This window comes from Microcaecilia unicolor, chromosome 10 (assembly GCF_901765095.1).
Source record: "Microcaecilia unicolor chromosome 10, aMicUni1.1, whole genome shotgun sequence".
NCBI classification, from domain to species: domain Eukaryota; kingdom Metazoa; phylum Chordata; class Amphibia; order Gymnophiona; family Siphonopidae; genus Microcaecilia; species Microcaecilia unicolor.
This window is the reverse complement of record NC_044040.1, coordinates 185,021,153-185,040,688: the sequence shown is the minus strand read 5'-3', so window position 1 is coordinate 185,040,688 and position 19,536 is coordinate 185,021,153. Positions and strand designations below refer to the sequence as shown.

Below are 19,536 nucleotides of genomic sequence, written 5' to 3'. Positions count from 1 at the left end.
TACCACCATGAAACCACGAACCGATGTGTGAGTGACTTCAGTGATGTCAGTGTCCTCAGAACGTTGAGGCTGCGTTTTATTATAGCAGATTATTTTTTGGTATAAGGAGGTTTTTTTACCCATGATGATTTAAGGGACCTCCCTAATATTGGTGATATCAACGACGGAGTGTGCCCTTAGAATTTGAGGTTTTTTCCTCCTATTTAAAATTAAATGGTTGGTGACATCAGAATTACGCAGGGATATCATTTTTTGTTATATGTATTATGAACTTTATTTAGATAGCCTATTGAGCTCTTTTTGAGGTTTAGATTGGTAAAACAGATGGCCAAGGAAAGTGAGATCATGTAAAGAAAGAGGACATTGATTGAAAGGACTGTAAAAGTCCATCCCTTTATATATTAAACACGAATATCATCAGCTAAGGATCTTTGTTTTACATCTTATTTCTTTTCCTCTTCCCCCAACTCACCTCCCATCTGTCTATAGTACAAAAACAGGAATTACCTTTTTAATACTTGCAGAAAAGTCTGCTACTATTTTCAAAATATTGTTGGTTTCAGGAAAATCCTTGCAGATATAAGGTTCTTCAGCACATATTACTCGGATTGCTAAGCCAGGACCTACAGCATGCAGTTTAAACAGGGTTAGTATTAGAACAGAAGTACATAGTTTTATCACTGAACTCTACCTGTGTTCAATTAAAGCCATAAAACTCTTAAGGAAGACAGATGTATCACTGGATAACACTCATGTGTGCAAAAGCATCTACAGAAGGAAACTGGATGGCTCATTTCCTACATCATTTCTGGATTATTCTGGTCCAACAAAAGGCATCACAACTTACAAAAACAGCCAATTATAACAAAGAAACAACATAAATATGATTCTTAATAGTTTACATAATCTTTGCTTAAAGCTGTGTTCTGATGATGCCCAACCTTTTTTTTTTTTTAACAAATTAAAAAAAAAAAATCTGCACCATTAAAAAGCAATGCCATATGCCTGGCAGGTGAAGGTAACCTGTGAGTATCATTAAGAGGAAGAAGACCAAAAAAACAAACCTCAGGTGTATTTCCACTCTCTTTATGTTAAGCTTTACTTTTCACACATTAAGCTGATAAATTTAGATTTGCTTATTTGGCCAAACTGTAAAAGTTGTATACAACAGAACGTGATAGTACAATGGTGCAGTCAAGCTCTCATTATCATCTAGAGAGAACCATTTTTGGTTACTAGTTATGTCAAACAGCTCAGCAGCATTTTACTATTTTTATCAGTTCTGTTGTATAAGGATAAGAAAAACTTAAGTGTGAAGAAGCTGAGTGCTTTTATTTCCAGCAGCTTTAATAATGAACAAGATAGTCAAAACAGCATAATATATTAAAATGTCTCTCTAAATACTCTATCTTACTTGCATATATTTTGCTTTTGGTGTCCCTAACACAATCAAGCAATGTCCACTGAATTAAAATGTGAGGATAACCAACGGAATAGCTTGTGGGTTTGTTTTTTTTTCATATTAGAGAGTACCACCAGCTATTTTTAAGAGTCATAATGTTTTTAAATTAGGATATTTCTAAAGGGTGCTTTAGACTGTAACTCCATGAAACAGGATTTCATACCAGCCTCAACGATAAAATCAATGTTTGAACTGTTTTACGAGAATCTATTCCAGCTGAACCAGGAAGTTCTCTCTCACCCAGTCTTGGGTACTCTTCCCCTACAAGACCTTGCCATCTAGTTCTCTCATTTGGCAGTAATTTTGCACAGCCTTCAGCATTCACAATTTATCCCTTTCACATACAGGCCACATCCTAGTGTTCTACAGCAGGTGAAAGGGCAGCATACAGCTCTTTGAAGCATAAAACACCCAGCCTGGGTTGCTGTGGACTGTGTCTCCATTTTTCAGTGCCTGAGTTATTTCAGTACTTGCCACACTAACTCATCTACGAAGCACGAGTGAAAATCATCATAATCCACTAGAAAAGAGTATCAATTTCTGGGCCATACAGCTGCCCAAATCTATTACTGCTTATCATTTCTACAATGCTACCAAACATACACAACAGCACTATTTAATACACCTATATAACACCTCACTCAAAAAATAAGACAATTTCCTGCTGTGATGGATATCTTTACATTTCAAGTAAGCTGGCAGATGCAGGTGATGCCAAAATGCTTCATGAGCTTGTTATGCAGCATAGAAACACTGCAAATTAATTCAACTTTTCATTAACATTGAATACCACAGTCTGCCCAACATTTTTATATAATGTTGTGAATTATGGATGAGGTTTACTAACATTTTTGTATTGACTAATCCCATAATATTTTGTAAAAGCATGAGACTCTTCTTATCAGAGCAATGATTATGAGAATTCAGATCGCAGCTATGGTTCTGAATGTTAATATGTAAAAGGAAACCATAACGAGGAAAGTCTATAAATACATATAGATGCTTAGGTATAGTTGGAAAGGTAGTGGTTTATATCAAATCACAACAGCTTTGCTCAAAAGCTGTGTCTAAAAGCAATGTTTGTTTTAAAATTTTCCTTTCTACTATGTTTCTCAAGATGCTGATTGGACATTTCTGTGTAACAGGAGTGTGCTGAAGCAAATCTAAAAAAAAAATAAATAAATAAGAAAAAGTGAAAATGTATATACAGTGATGCCAACTACATCCGACAAGTTTTGCTGCTTTTCCACCTACTGAGGTGTACATGAAGGAATGTAGAAAGATTATATATTTCTTTTAGGAGAGTACTATTCATATTTCAGAAAGCTTCTATATTAAGATTCTTATTGTACCTGTTACAGATGCAAAGTGACTCAGCATAGAGTACCTGGGAAAGGATGTCTTGAAACCAACTCTTCAGGTAGACCAAGTTCTCGTCCTAGTTCTCTGACTTCATCTTTGTGGAAATCTTTCAGGGGCTCTATTACTTTACCCTGCACAAAGTAATCAATATCCATGTCTTTTATCAATAAGCAGTTAACTACCCCCTGAATATGATCAAATGACAAATCAGGTCATTATAACCAACACCAGTATTTCATTTTCATTATTGTAACTACGACACTTTATTTAAAGGAAACAACCTTAAATTTTGCAGTACAGCTACAAAATAGAGGCCAACCGAAACCAGGGTTCTTAGTCTGGACCAAAACCGAATTGGCAACTGAAAGTTTCCATTCGGTTTCAGCAGAAAAGGAAACCTGCTCCTCCCTACCCCCAAAGCAGGGTGTGGGTGCTCCTGTGCCTGCTGCCACCACAGTCCCTCCACCCTCCAATCAGCCTGGTGGTCTAATAGCAGTACCACCTCCTCTCCCTCAGCCCACCCAGGCTTACCTTTTAAAACGTCTGGTGGTCTAGTGGCCTCTTCCAGGCAAGAGATCACCAGTCACTTTTGCCCCCGCCGATTCCTCAGACAGACAATATGGCTGCAGCAACGTTTAACGACAGCCTCGTGAGACTGCTGTGGAAAGTCCCGGCAGCCATTTTGGGATTGAAACCAGCATAAGCAGGAATTTTATAAGGTAGGTCAGAGAAGCTGGGGGGGGGGGGGGGGGGGAAGCGTCATTACTCCATCAGGGAATTTAAAAGTGGGCCCAGGGAGAGTGACAGCAGCTGGCACCAGAATAATCGGGGAGAGGGGGGGAGTGTTTCTGTTTGGGCCGAAAATGCACTAGCATTTTCAGCGGAACCCGTCACTGACCCTAGAACCTGGACATAGTCCCAGATCCTGGGCCTGCCATGGCTGAGAAGACAAATCTAACCCTGTCCGGGGCAACAGATATTAGTTGGTAGTACACATAGAAACTATAAAGAAAGCAGTACAATCAGTCTGAAAGTTTCACAATAGAAATAACAAAGAAATAAATCGCCTCACGTAAAATCCAGGTGTATATATTTTGTGATTTTCTATAGTTATTTCCTTGATTATTTTTTCTCTCAAATGATGACTTGATGTGGGCTAATGCTTTTCTGAGTGCTTTTTGTACTTGACTTTTTTTAAATTCCAATTTTAAAAAATGAAACAAAGAAAATTAAATATATCTATCTAATAAATGCTATAAATCACAGAGAAGGAATTATTTGAAATCCGTGTGTGTGTGTATACGTGTATCTGTCATGTACTCATGTGCGCTCTACGTGTGTGTGGTAACTGGGGATGGTGGTTAGTTGTATGGGGAGGGGGCAGCCTACAGAGTGGTGGTGCAGTTGCAGAGGTAGTTTTCTTCAGTAGAAACAGCTAGTGGGGTGATGAAGCAGTTTGCAGGAGGCACTTTTTTGAGAGGGGGCAGTTTGTAATGTGGTGGGGTTAGTTTTTGGAAGTAGGAGCAGTTTGTTAGATGGTAGATTTTGTGGCTGCAGCAGTTTGCAAGGTGATGGGGCAGTTGCAGGGGGCTAATTGTTTTGAGGGTGGGCTAATTTGGGGTAGTGATCTTTTTCCACCAATAATTCGTGGCCCACAGGAAGAAAAGACACAGGTGCTCATTTTCAAAGCACATAGACTTAAAGTTATATAGTAACCTATGTACTTTGTTAAGTCTACGTGCTTTGAAAATGAGCCTCACAATCTATTGAAGACCAGAGTGCACAAAGGAAGGGGAGAGCAGTGCCCATTGAAGCTCCCCTACCCAGACCTGAAGTTTCCATGCTGCCATTTCCTGTGGCCAAATCTACTTCTGTGAATGTCACATTTTGAATCACCAAGAGTGACTGGGAGCTGCCAGAAAATACCTAGGTTCTTTCTGATTTGTGACTACTCTGTCTTTGGGGATTTAGTTGAAGAGATAAGTTGATATTGCAGTGTGTTTTCAAATTTGTTTGATAATGTTATGTAACTCTTCTCTGCCCCTGGCAAGAGTGGAGGTTGAGATGCTGGACTAGGTTTTTTATGCTTTATTTTTAGAAATATGCTACAAATTGTTTTGAGTTGTTTCTTTTCCCCTTCACACCAGATATATTCCATGTATAAAAAAAGGAGGAAGGAAGGCCAAATGACAGCCAGCATGTTTAAAAACTGAGATGAAGGATGCCATTAGAGCTAAAAGAAAATCATTCAGAAAATGAAAATAATAGGAAACAGCATAAGGTATGGTAAGTCAAATGCAAAGCACTGATAAGGAAGGCAAAGAAATTTTAAAAAGAAGATTGCGTTGGAGGCAAAAACATAGTAAACTTTTTTAGGTATATTAAAAGAAGCCAACATAAGAATCGGTTGGACCGCTAGATGACAGACAGGTAAAAGGGGCACTCAGGGAAGACAGGCAATAGCAGAGAGAGTAAATGAATTTTTTGCTTCAGTTTTCACATAGGAAGCTGTGGGAGAGATACCAGTGCCAGAAATGGTATTCAGTGCTGACGAGTCAGAGAAACTGAAACAAATCTCTGTAAACCTAGAAGGCAATGGGGTAGTTTGATAAACTGAAGAGTAGCAAATTGTCTGGACCGGATGGTATACATCCCAGAGTACTGACAGAATTGAAAAATGAACTTGCAGTATTGTTGGTAATATGTAATTTATCTTTATAATCAAGCATTGTACTGGAAGATTAGAGGGTGGCCAATGTAATGCCAATTTTAAAGAAGGGTTCCAGAGGTGATCTGGGAAATTATAGACTGGTGAGCCTGACATCAGTGTCGGACAAAATGCTAGAGACTATTTATAAAGAACAACATTTTAGAGTATATACGTTAAGTGTTTGTATATCAAAAAAGGTGGTTTTTTTTTTTTTAATTGTCTTGCTGGTGGTTGTTGTGCTGTTAGTTAAAAAAAAAAGAGCCTCTCGCTCTTAAGTAAGAAGTAAATTTTGTGTTTACTAGATGATAAATAAAAATTTAAAACAATAGTCAATACTAAAATATAAAAACATACAATTTTATATTGTAATTTTCACTATTTACAAACGCATTTAATTATTTTTTAGTGAAGCGTGAGGCCCTTATATATAAATCCAGCCCTGACCAGAAGCTAAGAGGAGCAGATAACTGTTGGGCACATACATCAAAATGTGCTTTAGTCATTACGCCAATCACTTTTCATACTAGATCCTTTCTGTCTGCACTTCCCTCAACTTAAGAGTGACCATAGAACCTATACAGCTTACCTCTTCTCTCAGCTTTCTGATGAGCTCTGTGTCATTATGATGGGTTTTAATAACTTCCGCTTTGACACTTGTAAGAAGAGAAGCACTTTCTATTAAATCAGGTCTTAGAGTTCCTTGTGCAAGAAACACCTCTTCAGGTTTCAGATTCATCTCTCCAATGACTTCATTCGCAATCTACGATGCAGGAATTAAAAAAAAAAAATTAAAAAGACCTGAGCTTGAGTTTATTATTTGGAAGGTTATCTGTATGAAACAGAGAGATATGCTTCTTTTAACACTGAACAATAAAGACTGTCATTTGCAGCTGCTTTTACCTCTTATGGGATCCTGGGCAAAGTTTTGTGAATTACGTCTTTTTTTATTTTTCCAGCTTAAGAGCTACCCATTCTGATTCCAGTAATGTACTCCTTCCATCCCCCTTTAATCTGATGCTGCTGGACCACTCAGCAGCTTTCTTCTTCTATACCAGGTGACAGAAGATTCACCTCCTTCCAGCCTGCATGAGCCAATAAGTAAGCCTTTATCTTCTTCCAGCCCATTGACTTCCTTCCCTTCAGCCTGTGCATGCTTGCACAAGCATGGTGTCAAGGGCCTTGTGCTCTAGCAAGACTGCTGCAAGGGAATAGGAATGGAGGAGTAGCCTAATGGTTAGTGCAGTGGACTAAGAACCTGGGGAACTAAGTCCAGTTCCTACTGCAACTCCCTGTGACCCTAGTCAAGTCACTTAACCCTTCATTGCCCCAAGTACAAAAAAAACCTCAGATTGTGAGCCTAATAGGGAAAGAGAAACTAGCTGAATATAAGAAAACTGCTCCATTCCTGCCTGTTGCCCTCTCCCCCCCCCACAAAAAAAACGTTGGCAACATCTTACCATGCGTACCATGTTGCACTGACCCTGAGACCTAGATCAGTCCACTTTCTATTAGGAGGTGCAAATTAAAAAACAGAACAAGGCTGCTACAAATCCCTACCTAGAAACTACATGTTAGCAGAATACTTCACCTTAGACACACATGCAGAACACAGACCCTCCAAATTTAGAGTACGTGACCACAAATTAAAAACGGAAATATGCAGACAAAAACAGAATCCTTCTTTGCATTACCAGCTACTCAAGCCTCATGCCTCTACTCCCATTCCCTGTAGATGGGGAAGCAGAGTGCAATTTTTTTTTTCTTTGCAGTGTCTCCTCCAGGCTCTACCCCTCCATTCCTTGTATCGGAGGACTGCAACTGGTCTAGGTAGCAGACTAGCTCAGTTGCTATGCTCCGTTTGTTCCAGACTCATGCCTACTCTCCTGTCCTTTGCAGCTACCTGGGAGGAAGAGGCTGAAGTACAACAGCAGAGTTCTGTTCTCCAGTGCCTGAGATTTGTGGTGCTGACCAAAGAGTGCTTTTTGTTTGTGGGGGGGGGGGGGGGGGGGGTAAAGCCCTGTGTGTTCATGCAAGACCCTATGTACCTACCCCTTTTGTGGCCTTATTGCCATTATTTTGCCTCTATCTTCTGGTTATTCTTTAAAATATAACAAAATAACAATACAATGATCTACACAATCATATTGTTATCCACTGTGAACCATAAATGTTTTTAACTAAATAAATTAAATAAAACCAACCTGTCACAGTGCTAACAATTGCAGAAAGATATGATCTGTACAACTAATGGTTCAATGAAAAACCCTGCCTCCCTAAAAAACAAAACAGTGGCAAGAAATTAATGCAATTAAAAACTTCCTTATCATCCTGTCAGATAAGTCCAGAAGAGTAGGTTTATGATCTTCCAGCAGGTGCAGACAGAACTAGATCTTCCCAGATTTCACCTCTATATAAACATTAGGTCTGGTGGAGTAAGGAAACTTGCTAGCATTTCTATCTCCAGCAAATGTTAGCATATGTCTAAAATAATGCAGCCATGCTAGCGGGAAAGCTCCTGGGTATTAGTCTAAGAGCTGTTCTTTTCCTCCCGAGAAAGATACAATTCAGGAGGCTTCCTAGAGGTGACAATTGGATGCCTGGCTGATTCTCTCTTGCCCCCAGATAAAACAGTTTCTCAGGGCTATGTCTGCCCCCCCCCCCCCCCCCCCCCAGCACCAGTAGTGAAAGCAAGCTAAACACACTGCTTCCCTCCCATCTTTCATGTGGCTGCACTGCACACACAGGCATATTCTATACTGCATTTAGGGGTCCTTTTACTAAGCTGCAGTAAAAAAAAGGCCCTGTGGTAGCATCAGGAGCCATCTTTCCTCGCATGCCAGGGTCCTTTTTTTTACCGCAATGGATAAAAAGCCCCCTTCCCCCCCCCCCCCCCCCAAAAAAAAAATGCCCATGCAGCAAGATTACTTTTACCGCCTTGTCACGCGGTGAGGAGTACTTACTGCCACCCACTGAGGTGGTGGTAAGGGCTTCCTCGGTAACCAGGCCCTAATTACTACTGGGTTAGCGCCGCAGTAAAAGTTCTAAAAATATTTTTCGGCACGTCAGAACTACTGCTGGCAGTAGTTCCAGGTTGCTGTACGGCAACCCTTTTGTAAAAAGGACTCCTTAAGCTTCTAAAATCCTTCTGTAAACATTAAGACTTCAAAAATGTACCTTCACAAAAGTATCTCCAATAATTTTTCTTTTCTCTTCTGGATTTGTAGTCATATTTAAAGTCTTGCTAATTCTTTTCCGTGGCGTTCTATCTTCCTCTGAGATTGGCAGAGTGGTTGTTCCATTGTAGAAAGAATGTGCTGCATTTACCACTATAGAATAGATTTACCATTAGTCATTAATAAATATGATGTGTGAACTTAGTAAAAAAAAAAAAAATTGCTTTTGATTGCCAGCCCACTAAGTCAGATTAGATGAAATGCACTCTTTTGAACAGGGTTCCAAATGCACAGGTTGATTTCACAAAGTCACACAAAATGTTAGTATTAAAGGTGGCAGGAGACGGGGATAGTGCTGGGCAGACTTATACGGTCTGTGCCAGAGCCGGTGGTGGGAGGAGGGGCTGGTGGTTGGGAGGCGGGGATAGTGCTGGGCAGACTTACACAGTCTGTGCCCTGAAGAGGACAGGTACAAATCAAGGTAAGGTATACACAAAAAGTAGCACATATGAGTTTATCTTGTTGGGCAGACTGGATGGATCATGCAGGTCTTTTCCTGCCGTCATCTACTATGTTACTATGTTAATTACTTGAATAAATTGAATATGCAACTGTATCGAACAAAATGTAGAAAAGTAGGGATTTATTTCCATCAGGATACAATATTATTTTTGTCAAAAACAGACCAATGTCAGCTAGTGCACTGCAATACCTTTGACTTGAATGCCTAGTTTTTTGAGGGCCTCCTCCACAGACTGACTCTCTCTCTTTCGCATGAAGCCATTGTCTATGTGCACCGCTATCACTTGGTCTTGATTTAGTGCCTTGTTCAGCAGGGCTGTACACACGGTGGAGTCTACACCACCACTTAGCAAGACCTGAGGAAAAACAACATGGTCAAAACTTTAAAGAAAGAAATAAAATATAAGGTATAGGATGTAACACAGAATAAATATCCAAACTAGGGGTGGGCAATGATTAAGAATTGTAAATACAATTAATAGTGTGATTTAAAATTTTACTCGCACTTAATTACGGCATACATTTTGGGCACATTATTCCAATTTTTTAATGTGTACCCCAATCATCTTTTGAACGAATACTCAGCATGGCTGATTATCCTGCACAACATGCTATTCAATTAAGGGGGGGGGGGGGGAAGATGATTAAAAATTTTAATCACACGATTAAATTGCACCTGTGGGCTGGGTGGCTTGGTACTACTAAATTCCCACTGCATGAAAATTTTTTAAACCTGCTGAATATAATGAAGAGTTGCATATACACACTCTTCCTTCCCACAGCATATTACTCCCCTTCCCCTTCCTACAGGTACCTACCATTCTCCTCTCCTGCTGCATCTTTCCCCTGTATATACACCCAAGTGTCTCCCCTTCTGCTACTAAACCTGTTACTCACAGAGACACCCATTTCTCTACTTTCCTGCTTCAGGCGCTGTTCCCCTCCCCTCTTAACATTTATCTGTCTCCTCATAGGGTCTCTAGCAGTGATTCTCAGATGCTACTTGCAACCAACGCTGATGCCTTCCCTCTGCTGCATTATAGAAAGGTGAAATAGGACAGACAGGGGAGAGAAAGCAATACTAGACAACAGAGGGGAGTTAATTTTAATCAGAATTAACTAATTTAATCCTAGTTACAATTTAAAAAATAATTTGAATAGTGCACTAAATGCCCACCCCTAATCCAAACCCAGGTGCTCTTTTCAAAGGTCTCAGTGGTATAAAATGGTGATGTATATTTAAAACCACCAAATAACCAGCGTAAATAGTAGCTATACTACATATATATACAGTATCTTATTAAAAAAAAAAATCTTGTACATGTTTAACACTCTGCTGTCTAAGGCCCAGATGCACAAAACCTAACAAATCAGCAACGTGGTTTTTACACTGGTTCTAGCCGGTTTAGCGAGCAAGGAGTACAGTGAGACATATACAAAAGGGTTCTCTGAGCTCTTTTCCTATCACGGTAGTAGCTAACGAAAACGGAATGCAAAGCTATTATAATGAGCTAATTACTATACAAATAAGTACATAAGTAATGCCACACTGAGAAAAGACCAAGGGTCCATCGAGCCCAGCATCCTGTCCACGACAGCGGCCAATCCAGGCCAAGGGCACCTGGCAAGCTTCCCAAACGTACAAACATTCTATACATGTTATTCCTGGAATTGTGGATTTTTCCCAAGTCCATTTAGTAGCGGTTTATGGACTTTTCCTTTAGGAAACCGTCTAACCCCTTTTTAAACTCTGCCAAGCTAACCGCCTTCACCACGTTCTCCGGCAACGAATTCCAGAGTTTAATTACGCGTTGGGTGAAGAAAAAGCAAAGCGATGCACAGACGTTTTCCGACCCGATAACCGAAGCAGTCCATACCTTTACCATGGAAAAGTTAACGGGTGGTGAGCAGCTGCCGGTATTGCCTGGTGGCTAGCTGAGGACAGCTGTCAAAGCTACGGACTGGCCAATTCGGCCAGGGAAATGTTCTATCCTTGATCTCCCACCGCTGCCCATGTTCCTGCCAGTACTATCCCCCCCCCCCCTCCAAAAAAAAAATAGGCTCTTAGTAGTGTTCTTGAGGCTGGCAAGGTGTGCTCATAAGATCTCCGTTGATTTGTCACTACATAGCTACAAATCCGTCCCCCCCCCCCCCCAGAACTCCCTACTTGAGCTGTTCCAGCCTGGTCAATCACAATATGTTTAGCTGACACCAGCTTCTCATGTGCAGATCTCTGTTGATTTGTCTCATATAGAGGCCAGCCGAAGAAATTGCCTCTCTCAGCCAATGGCCACTGCAGCTCTCGAAACCAGATCCCCTTTCTTGTGATCAGTCAGAGGATAGCATGAGGCTATGCCAGGAGGCATTTCTGCTCAGCAGGTCAGGAATCTGATGAGCATGGATGTTTTGTAAGGAGGAGTTGCCTTCCTATAGACCTAAGGCTCTCCAGGTTCTCAATACGTCTGCTTCTGATCCTGCCACCGCTGCATCTGCTAATCTTAAAATGGCAAGCGTTAGAAGACCGCTTCAGTATTTAGCAGTGCATAAGGCTATGTAGGAAGTCACTTCTGCACAGTGGGTCACCCCAGACATTGCCCTACTATGCAGAGGCATAGAAAGGTGGGGTGCAAGGGGAGAGACTGTGCCTCTAAATGGATTTTGAATAAAATGGCACCTATGCTGATCAGCCCTTCAGCTTCACACTGACGCCTATTTTACAAAAGGTCTGCTCCCCCTGACATCAAAACCGCTATGACCGCATCTGCCAATCGAAAAATGCTGTGCCAGAATGGCTTTGAAAACTGCATTACCTTCCTAAGGTCCCGAGCAAAGGATGAAGCAAAGATTTGACTCACTGGTCACTTAAATAGTATAGGAGTACATGGTGAAAGTCCAAGAAGAGGGAAGAGACAAAGGTGGAATGGGATGGAAGGGAGAAACCACTTTATACAGAAAAGACAGGATTGTGCGGCCCATCACACCTTTCAGTAGAAATCTGGAGGATCTTGAACGGATGAAGATGGGAGTTCTGAGACACTGCATGGACTGGATCGCTGAAGAAAACTAGTCTGCCCCAGACCATAGTTCTGGAAGCATATTTTCAAAGCACTTAGCCTTCCAAAGTTCCATAGGTTTCTATGGAACTTTGGATGGCTAAGTGCTTTGAAAATATGCCTCCTGGTGTCATAAAAATAAGGGTGAGCCTGACCCAACTGAAAAGATATGTCCTCTGGAAGATGCCAAGTCTATGAGTCACCCAGATCTTCCGCCAACTTCACTGAGTCCTCAAACAATAGCTAGCCCTGAAAAGGGAGCTGAACCAGCCACCGTTAGAAGCTGCATCTGCTGCCCAGTGGCACAACTACATCAAACAATGGGCTGTGACCACCAAAAACGTCTGCTTATTTGACGCTCGAAACAAATCATAGAAGAAAACTGTCAACTAAGCCGGCCTCGACTCCACATCTGGCAAGTGAGGAGGCGGTGGACTGTCTGCCTTCTGGAAGGGATCCAAAATCTGTTGCTGCCAGCTATAGCACACCCTAGCAGCCTATAAGCTGCAGATAGCCACCTCCAGAGAGAGGGAACTTCTGAAATGTCAGCGGAAGGCTGTATTGAAATCACCCACTGAGACTAAGTTGGCTTGAAGGAAACCATAAAGATGGGGACCAAACCAGAGAAGGAACCCCTGAAGTAGTCTGATACAGAATCAGGCCCATGGGGCAAAGTCCAAAGAAAGAGACCCTTGTGCCCATAACTGAACCAATTCCCATATCCCTGGACCCGGTAGGGAAAGTAGAACCTGACTTGGGTTGACACCTATTGTTGAACAGCAAAAGGAAGAAAGGACGCCCCAAATCTATATGGAACATCACTCCCTGATAAGCCAAGATTTGTGCTGGAAACAACTGACTCTTGGTGACATTGATTACTAATCCTAAGGACTGAAGAAGGGTAGGTATCTTGGATTAAATTTGCAGACTCTCTTGATAGAGAGAGCCGCAAATCAGCCGGTCACGAGGTATGGATGAACTTGCAATCCATCCACGCAAAGGAAAGCTGACCTTGAAAATAATGTCTTTGGTAACATGGAAAGGCTGAATGACATGGTCATAAATTGCTAATGTCCGTCTGTGGAAAGGAGCACTGAGGATATGAAAGTACATTTCCTTAAGGTCCACAGAGGCTAGAAACTCTTCCCACCAGACTGAACTATTATACACTGCAAGGTTCCTATTGTGAAAAGTTGAACCGCAAACAATGACATCCAAACTCCCCAAGGGAGCACCGGTGCTTCAGTCTTGCCATGTGGCGCAGCAGGAAAGATGGCACCCTCAGGCGCAAACCTGTGCCCAAGAAAACAGCTGCCCTGCGTCCGCCAAAACAAGCTGGGAAGGAGCACAACACTCCACGGAGTCAGGCTGTACAGCGGAGCTCCGGCACAGGAAACAGCAGCAGCCCAGCGGCTCCCATACCGGAAGCCGCTTTTGCACGCCCCCATAGGCGAAGGGTAGGGTAATGACTACTCACCCCCTTGGGAATTGCTGTCATATGCCAAGTTGGTCCTCACACTCCTCAGCTGGTACTGCAAACTGGCATCAGCTCGCCGCACTGGATGAGTCAGACTGAGTTGTTGCTCAAACGGCATTTTTTTTTAAAGGCAGGAGAGGACGCCAGAGCAAAAGAAACCTCAGACTCTTTTTAAAGTCAGAAGAGTGAGAACCACAAACCCCGGTCAGGCAGAGAGGAGGGGGCGATGGGGGAGGGACCTGGCACTACCAGGTGTACACCCAAGTCCCAGGACTGGGACACCTCAGACCCCAGAAGCTCGACTAATTTCTTTTACTGCTCTGGACAGCAAAATCTACACTTTGAACGTAAAAGAACAAATTATAGAAATATTTAAAAATTATGAAACCAGAAAAGTCTCAAAACCTCATGTCATAGCAAACCTAAATTTCTCCATTTCCCAAAACTGCCTTAACAAGGCCTATAATAAGTTAAACAAAGCCCACCTCCTGTGTTCAACTCACAGTAATTCAGCTAATCCAAGTACTCCCGGAAGAATTATGCTGTTTATGTGAAATCTAATTGTAGACATTTTTATCTCACCACTCCCTGAACTGGTTTAAGGCAGAACACACTGAAGAAGCCAGTAAACATAACTGGGACGTTAGAGTACATTAACAAATTACAATTTCTGAACCACTAATTTATGGAATAACTACTAAAGGAAAAATTGCTGTTTGATATTCAAATGCAATCTGTTCCAAATGTAAGCAGCCTGCTATATAAAAGAACTTTCTAATACTCGCTTTAAACATATATCCTTGACAGATGGGAATTTTAAGAGATGACAATCCAAAGAACGAAATGTGCAAGTTGAAATTGGCAATTTAATTAAATAGGTCAGATACTCTGAAGATTGGCCACGCAAGATTTTAAAGACTGTACAAGCCAACTTAAATTGGATACGAGCCTGAACTGGCAACCACTGAAGTTGTAACAACAAAGGATCAACTATTGTATCTTTTTAACCTAAAAATCATTTTTGCTGCAGAATTTTGTATTTTTGAATAAGAAGTCCAAGCATGCTGAACATGAAGCTGCTAAAAGAAATTGGGGGTAAGGTATCCAGAGATACAGATGGGAGAAAAGGCTATAGGAAATTTTCAATAAAGACAATTCTACAAGATATGCCAAAAGTCAGGCACTAATAATACAAAAATATTTATTGAACACCACCATTTATGCACATGATTGGCACCAATAATGGGCAGTTACACATTTAAGTACTAGACTATTCTATAAAATGTGTGCTTAAGTCCCTTAGCATGCAATTGCATGGAGAGCGCATTAACATGGGCACGTCAAGGGTATTTTGCCTAGCAATGCATACTACTTATAGAAAAGTATAAGTTGTGCACATGGCATGGCCAACCCTCTCCCCCGCCCCCCCAAAAAAAAAAAAAATCAATACCCCACAAAGCCAAAGCATCACTCCTCCAACCTCCACTTGTGTGTTAGTGAAATTTCACCCTTATTTGGCAGCTAGACCTCTAGTGGCAGAACCACAAGACTAATGCTCAAGGTCAGAACCGCCATTTTGAATCTGGGTCAGCAATGAGGCAGGATGGATTACTCCTGCTCTATCAATAATTCAGTAAATGCTGGGGAGTCAGGGTGGAAATCAGGGCTATGGTACCTGTCTGCCTTGTGTGCTCTATTAACACCATGCCTACAATACAGCATGATAGTGGCAGCATTGTGTTGTGGGGATGCTCTACAGCAGAACTAACAAGGAAACTCGTGAACACTGAAGGAAATATGCATGGTGCCAAGTAGACAGAGCCTGAAGGAAAACCTATCTGAGTCTGCCACAGCCCTGAGACGGGGCAGATATTCACCTTTCAGCAGGACAATGACCTTAAATACAAAGCAAAAACAATAATGTGGCATAGCAACAGGAAGGTAAATGTCCTCAAATTGGTCAAAGTTCAGACCTGAATCCAATAGAAAATCTGTGGCAAAACTTAAAACTGTGGGCCACAGACGATCCCCAGCCAAACTGAAAAAGCTTGAGCTATTTTGTTATGCAGAATTGGCAAGAACTGCAACATCCCACTATGCAAATCTGGTAGACACGTATTCTAAATGATTCATGGCTTCTACTGTTACAAAACAGACTTCTACCAAGTATCAAGTCAAGAAGTGTGAAGACCAATGCAATCAAGAACATTTGACTTCTTGTTCTTTTCTGAAATTTTCTATAAATTCTCTCACTTTGAAAGCTGTGAACTGTATGTTTTTTTTTTGTTTGTTTTTTTAAGATTTACACAATATCAAAATGCATTTGACTGCAGAATGTGAAAAATGTACAAGTGTGAAGACTTTCACAAGGCATGTGTGTACATGCATGTGTAAAAAAAAAGTTATGACATGCATAAAATATCCTTCAGGGAATGTTTTTTATATTTGTTACATTTTGTACCCCGTGCGTTCCCACTCATGGCAGGCTCAATGCGGCTTACATGGGGCAATGGAGGGTTAAGTGACTTGCCCAGAGTCACAAGGAGCTGCCTGTGCCTGAAGTGGGAATTGAACTTAGTTCCTCAGTTCCCCAGGACCAAAGTCCACCACCCTAACCACTAGGCCACTCCTCCACTCACTTAGTCACTGGTCCTCACAGATCCATATACTATGTATACGCATTTAAAAATGGTTTTGCTTGATTGTGTTACTTGTGGCTGATCATGAACAATTGATGCAACAGTTCTCCTTGGAATATTTCAGCACTGCAACATCACCTCTGATGCAGATTCTTCAAAGCACACACAGTGTTCAGGGGTCATATTTTAGCCTCAGCTACAGCTGCTATATACTCCTCCCTCATTGTGCTGCAGCTGTTTGGAAGGATTGTTGGTGATGTTTCTTCATCAAAAGGGAGTTAGCTTCATTTTCTGAATTGTTTCTCCTGTAGAAGTATTTTCTTTTGTAATTGTTCCTTTTGTTCTTGGCAAATTTTAAAATCATAAAAATATAGATTTTAGGGTTTGTGAGGACCTACAATTAAAACCAGTTTGGGATTCAGTGCCTGGTAAATATATTTCCAAGTATCCCTCTGTATATATTTTGTGGTCAACACTCACTGATTCTTCCACGTTTCTTATGACACACCACTGGTCTTTTTTATTTGTCTAATATAATAATTTGTACCATCAACGTTCCATGGCTGACTAGCTGTCTGGGTTTGTAACATCCTGACGTCAGCAAGCCTCCAGCATTCCATTCCCTCTCATTGTCCCGCCCTTGCATAAAGACGAAATGACGTCAGAGGGTGGAACGGTGAGAGGGAAGGGAACGCTGGAGGCGAGCTGACGTCAGGATGTTACGAACGCAAGCAAGACAAGTGAAGGCAACGGAATGCTGGACATGGAGGGGAGGACAGAACTGAGGGACATCGAAGGGAGGGGAAGGCAGGGCAAAGGAGAATCGACATAGATGAGATGGGAGGGGAGGAGAGGAGAATCGTTGGACATGGAGGGGAGGCCAGAATCGCGGGACACTAAGAGGAGGGCAGTGCAGAGGAGAATCGCTGGACATGGAGGGGAGGCCAAAATCGTGAGACACGGAGGGGACGGCAGGGCAGAGGATTGCTGGAAATGGAGGGGAGGCCAAAATCATGGGACACGGAGGGGACGGCAGGGCACAGGAGAATCGCTGCACATGGAGGGGAGGTCAGAATAGCGGGATACGGAGGGGAGGGAAGAATCGCTTCGACGAGAGCCTTAAAAACATCACCACCATTACAAGATAGCCTTGCTAGCGCCCGTTTCACTTTTTTGAGAAACAGGCCTTTTTTACTAGTTGATTTATAATCACCAATATACTGCTTTGCTACCTTCCAGTACTGTCATTCAGTTTTGCTTTCCCGATTGATTTGATTAAGATGTCACTGTCATCCATGGCCCACTATAAGCTGCCTAGAACCACTCTGGAATGAAAACAGCCTTGAAAATTTGCAGTGTCACTCCATGTAAAAACAAGATCATGATTATATATCACTTCCTCAACAGCTAATTCTAATGACCCTCTTTAACCAGGAAGTGTTACTAGAAGAGCAGTACTTAACCATTGTGAGTGTTCCTTAAGCAGCATTCTCAGCCATTTCCAATGCCATTATCATTCAGTTATAGTTAACATGCTCTAGTCCTGTAGCATTATGCTGTGTTCATTTCTACATCATTACAGTCAAAGAACCATGAAGAGAAAACCTTACCAGAACCTTAGACGTGCCCACTTTCTCTCTGATCTCGCGAATACACTCTATTTCTCGGTTTTCAACTGTAAATGTACCACTGCATCCCGCAATGTCATAGAGGAAATTCTTCAACATTGCTTTCCCATTCTCTGTCAGGCCAACTTCAGGATGAAATTGCACTCCATACAGTTTTTTTGCTTCATTTGCAATACCTTCAAAGAGGTAATAACAGGAGTTAATTTTTAAGAAACATTAGCTTAAAGCCGCATTTCAATATCACAGGACAAATATCTATACTAAACTGACTGATCAGGGTATGTAGCACTATTTTTATTTTTAAGCACCTCTCATATGGCCTCAATTACTAATGGCTTATTCTTTGTCTATGGAAAGCTGAGTAAATCAGGCCCATAATCCCTTTCCACTAAGTTATTTCAGCTTTACTTTGAGGGGTGGTACAATTGCTCTTGCAGCACAAGTTTTACTGAAAATAAAGAATAATGCAGAGCCTACTGGCATCTTACAGAATAAGAATTTATCGGACCATAAAGTTTTGAGGATAAAATCCAGTTCAACTGATGACTAGAAATGGGCTTTTGTCCGCAAAGATTATGTCCAAATAAATTCTTAATTCTATAAGGTGCAACAGCTTCTGTTTTTGCTACAGCAGATTAATACAGCTAGACCTCTGGAAGTTTCTAAAAAGAATTTACTAGTATGAAGCCATATAGCCTAGCAGATGGATTCAAGTACTGACTATGAAGCATATTTTCAAAGCACTTAGCCTTCCAAAGTTCCATAGGTTTCTATGGAACTTTGGAAGGCTAAGTGCTTTGAAAATATGCCTCTTTGTCTCCTTAAGATGGAGAAAACAATCATTTATTAGGATTTATTTACCGCCTTTTGAAGGAATTCACTCAAGGCGATGTACAGTAAGAATAAATCAAAAATGAGCAATAGACAATTACAGCAGTAAAAATATTCAAACTACTATACAAAGTATGGCATAGTATACTACTTTACTATGTCAACACAATACGTAATAGAACATTTTAATTGAAAGTGTAAGGTATAAGCAAGATGGAACATATAGATAGGAAGAGAAGTTAGAAAGTAAGGTGACTATTTAAAGAAAGTTGCACATGAGGTCAGAGAGATGGAGGAGTTAGAAAATAAGGTGACTAATTTAAAGAAAGATGCACATGAGGTCAGAGAGATGGTTAATTATCATCTAAGCAAGGGAAGGAGTGGATAAACATGTCCTGCTGTAGTCTGTGTAGTCTTTGTCACTGTGTGTGTGTGTGTCTAACAAGTTAGTTACTTCTTCCATTAAAGGCCTGACTGAAGAGCCAAGCTTTCACCTGCTTCCTGAAGTACAGATAGTCGTGTTAAGCGGAGCCTTTCAGGGAGTACATTCCAGAGTGTGGGGGCTACTCCGGAGAAGGCTTGCTTGCGGGTATCACATCATGTAATGTCTAGTTAGAATCATGAAGGGAGATACTCTGCACAAATGTTTAACCTAACATAACTTATTTTATATTCCGCA

At 41.3% G+C, this 19,536-nt stretch overlaps 1 protein-coding gene across 1 annotated transcript in view; it reads right to left on the bottom strand.

Annotated features, from left to right (window-relative positions):
* The window catches only part of GMPS (guanine monophosphate synthase), an 85,623-nt gene that overhangs the window by 26,564 nt on the left and 39,523 nt on the right, over positions 1–19,536 (bottom strand). The window contains exons 6-11 of the mRNA XM_030216485.1: positions 18,009–18,202; positions 9,420–9,585; positions 8,709–8,860; positions 6,121–6,294; positions 2,850–2,955; positions 508–623 (exon numbers count right to left, since the gene is read on the bottom strand). Of these exons, the coding sequence (XP_030072345.1) occupies positions 508–623; positions 2,850–2,955; positions 6,121–6,294; positions 8,709–8,860; positions 9,420–9,585; positions 18,009–18,202 (908 nt within the window). The remainder of the gene's footprint in view (positions 1–507; positions 624–2,849; positions 2,956–6,120; positions 6,295–8,708; positions 8,861–9,419; positions 9,586–18,008; positions 18,203–19,536) is intronic.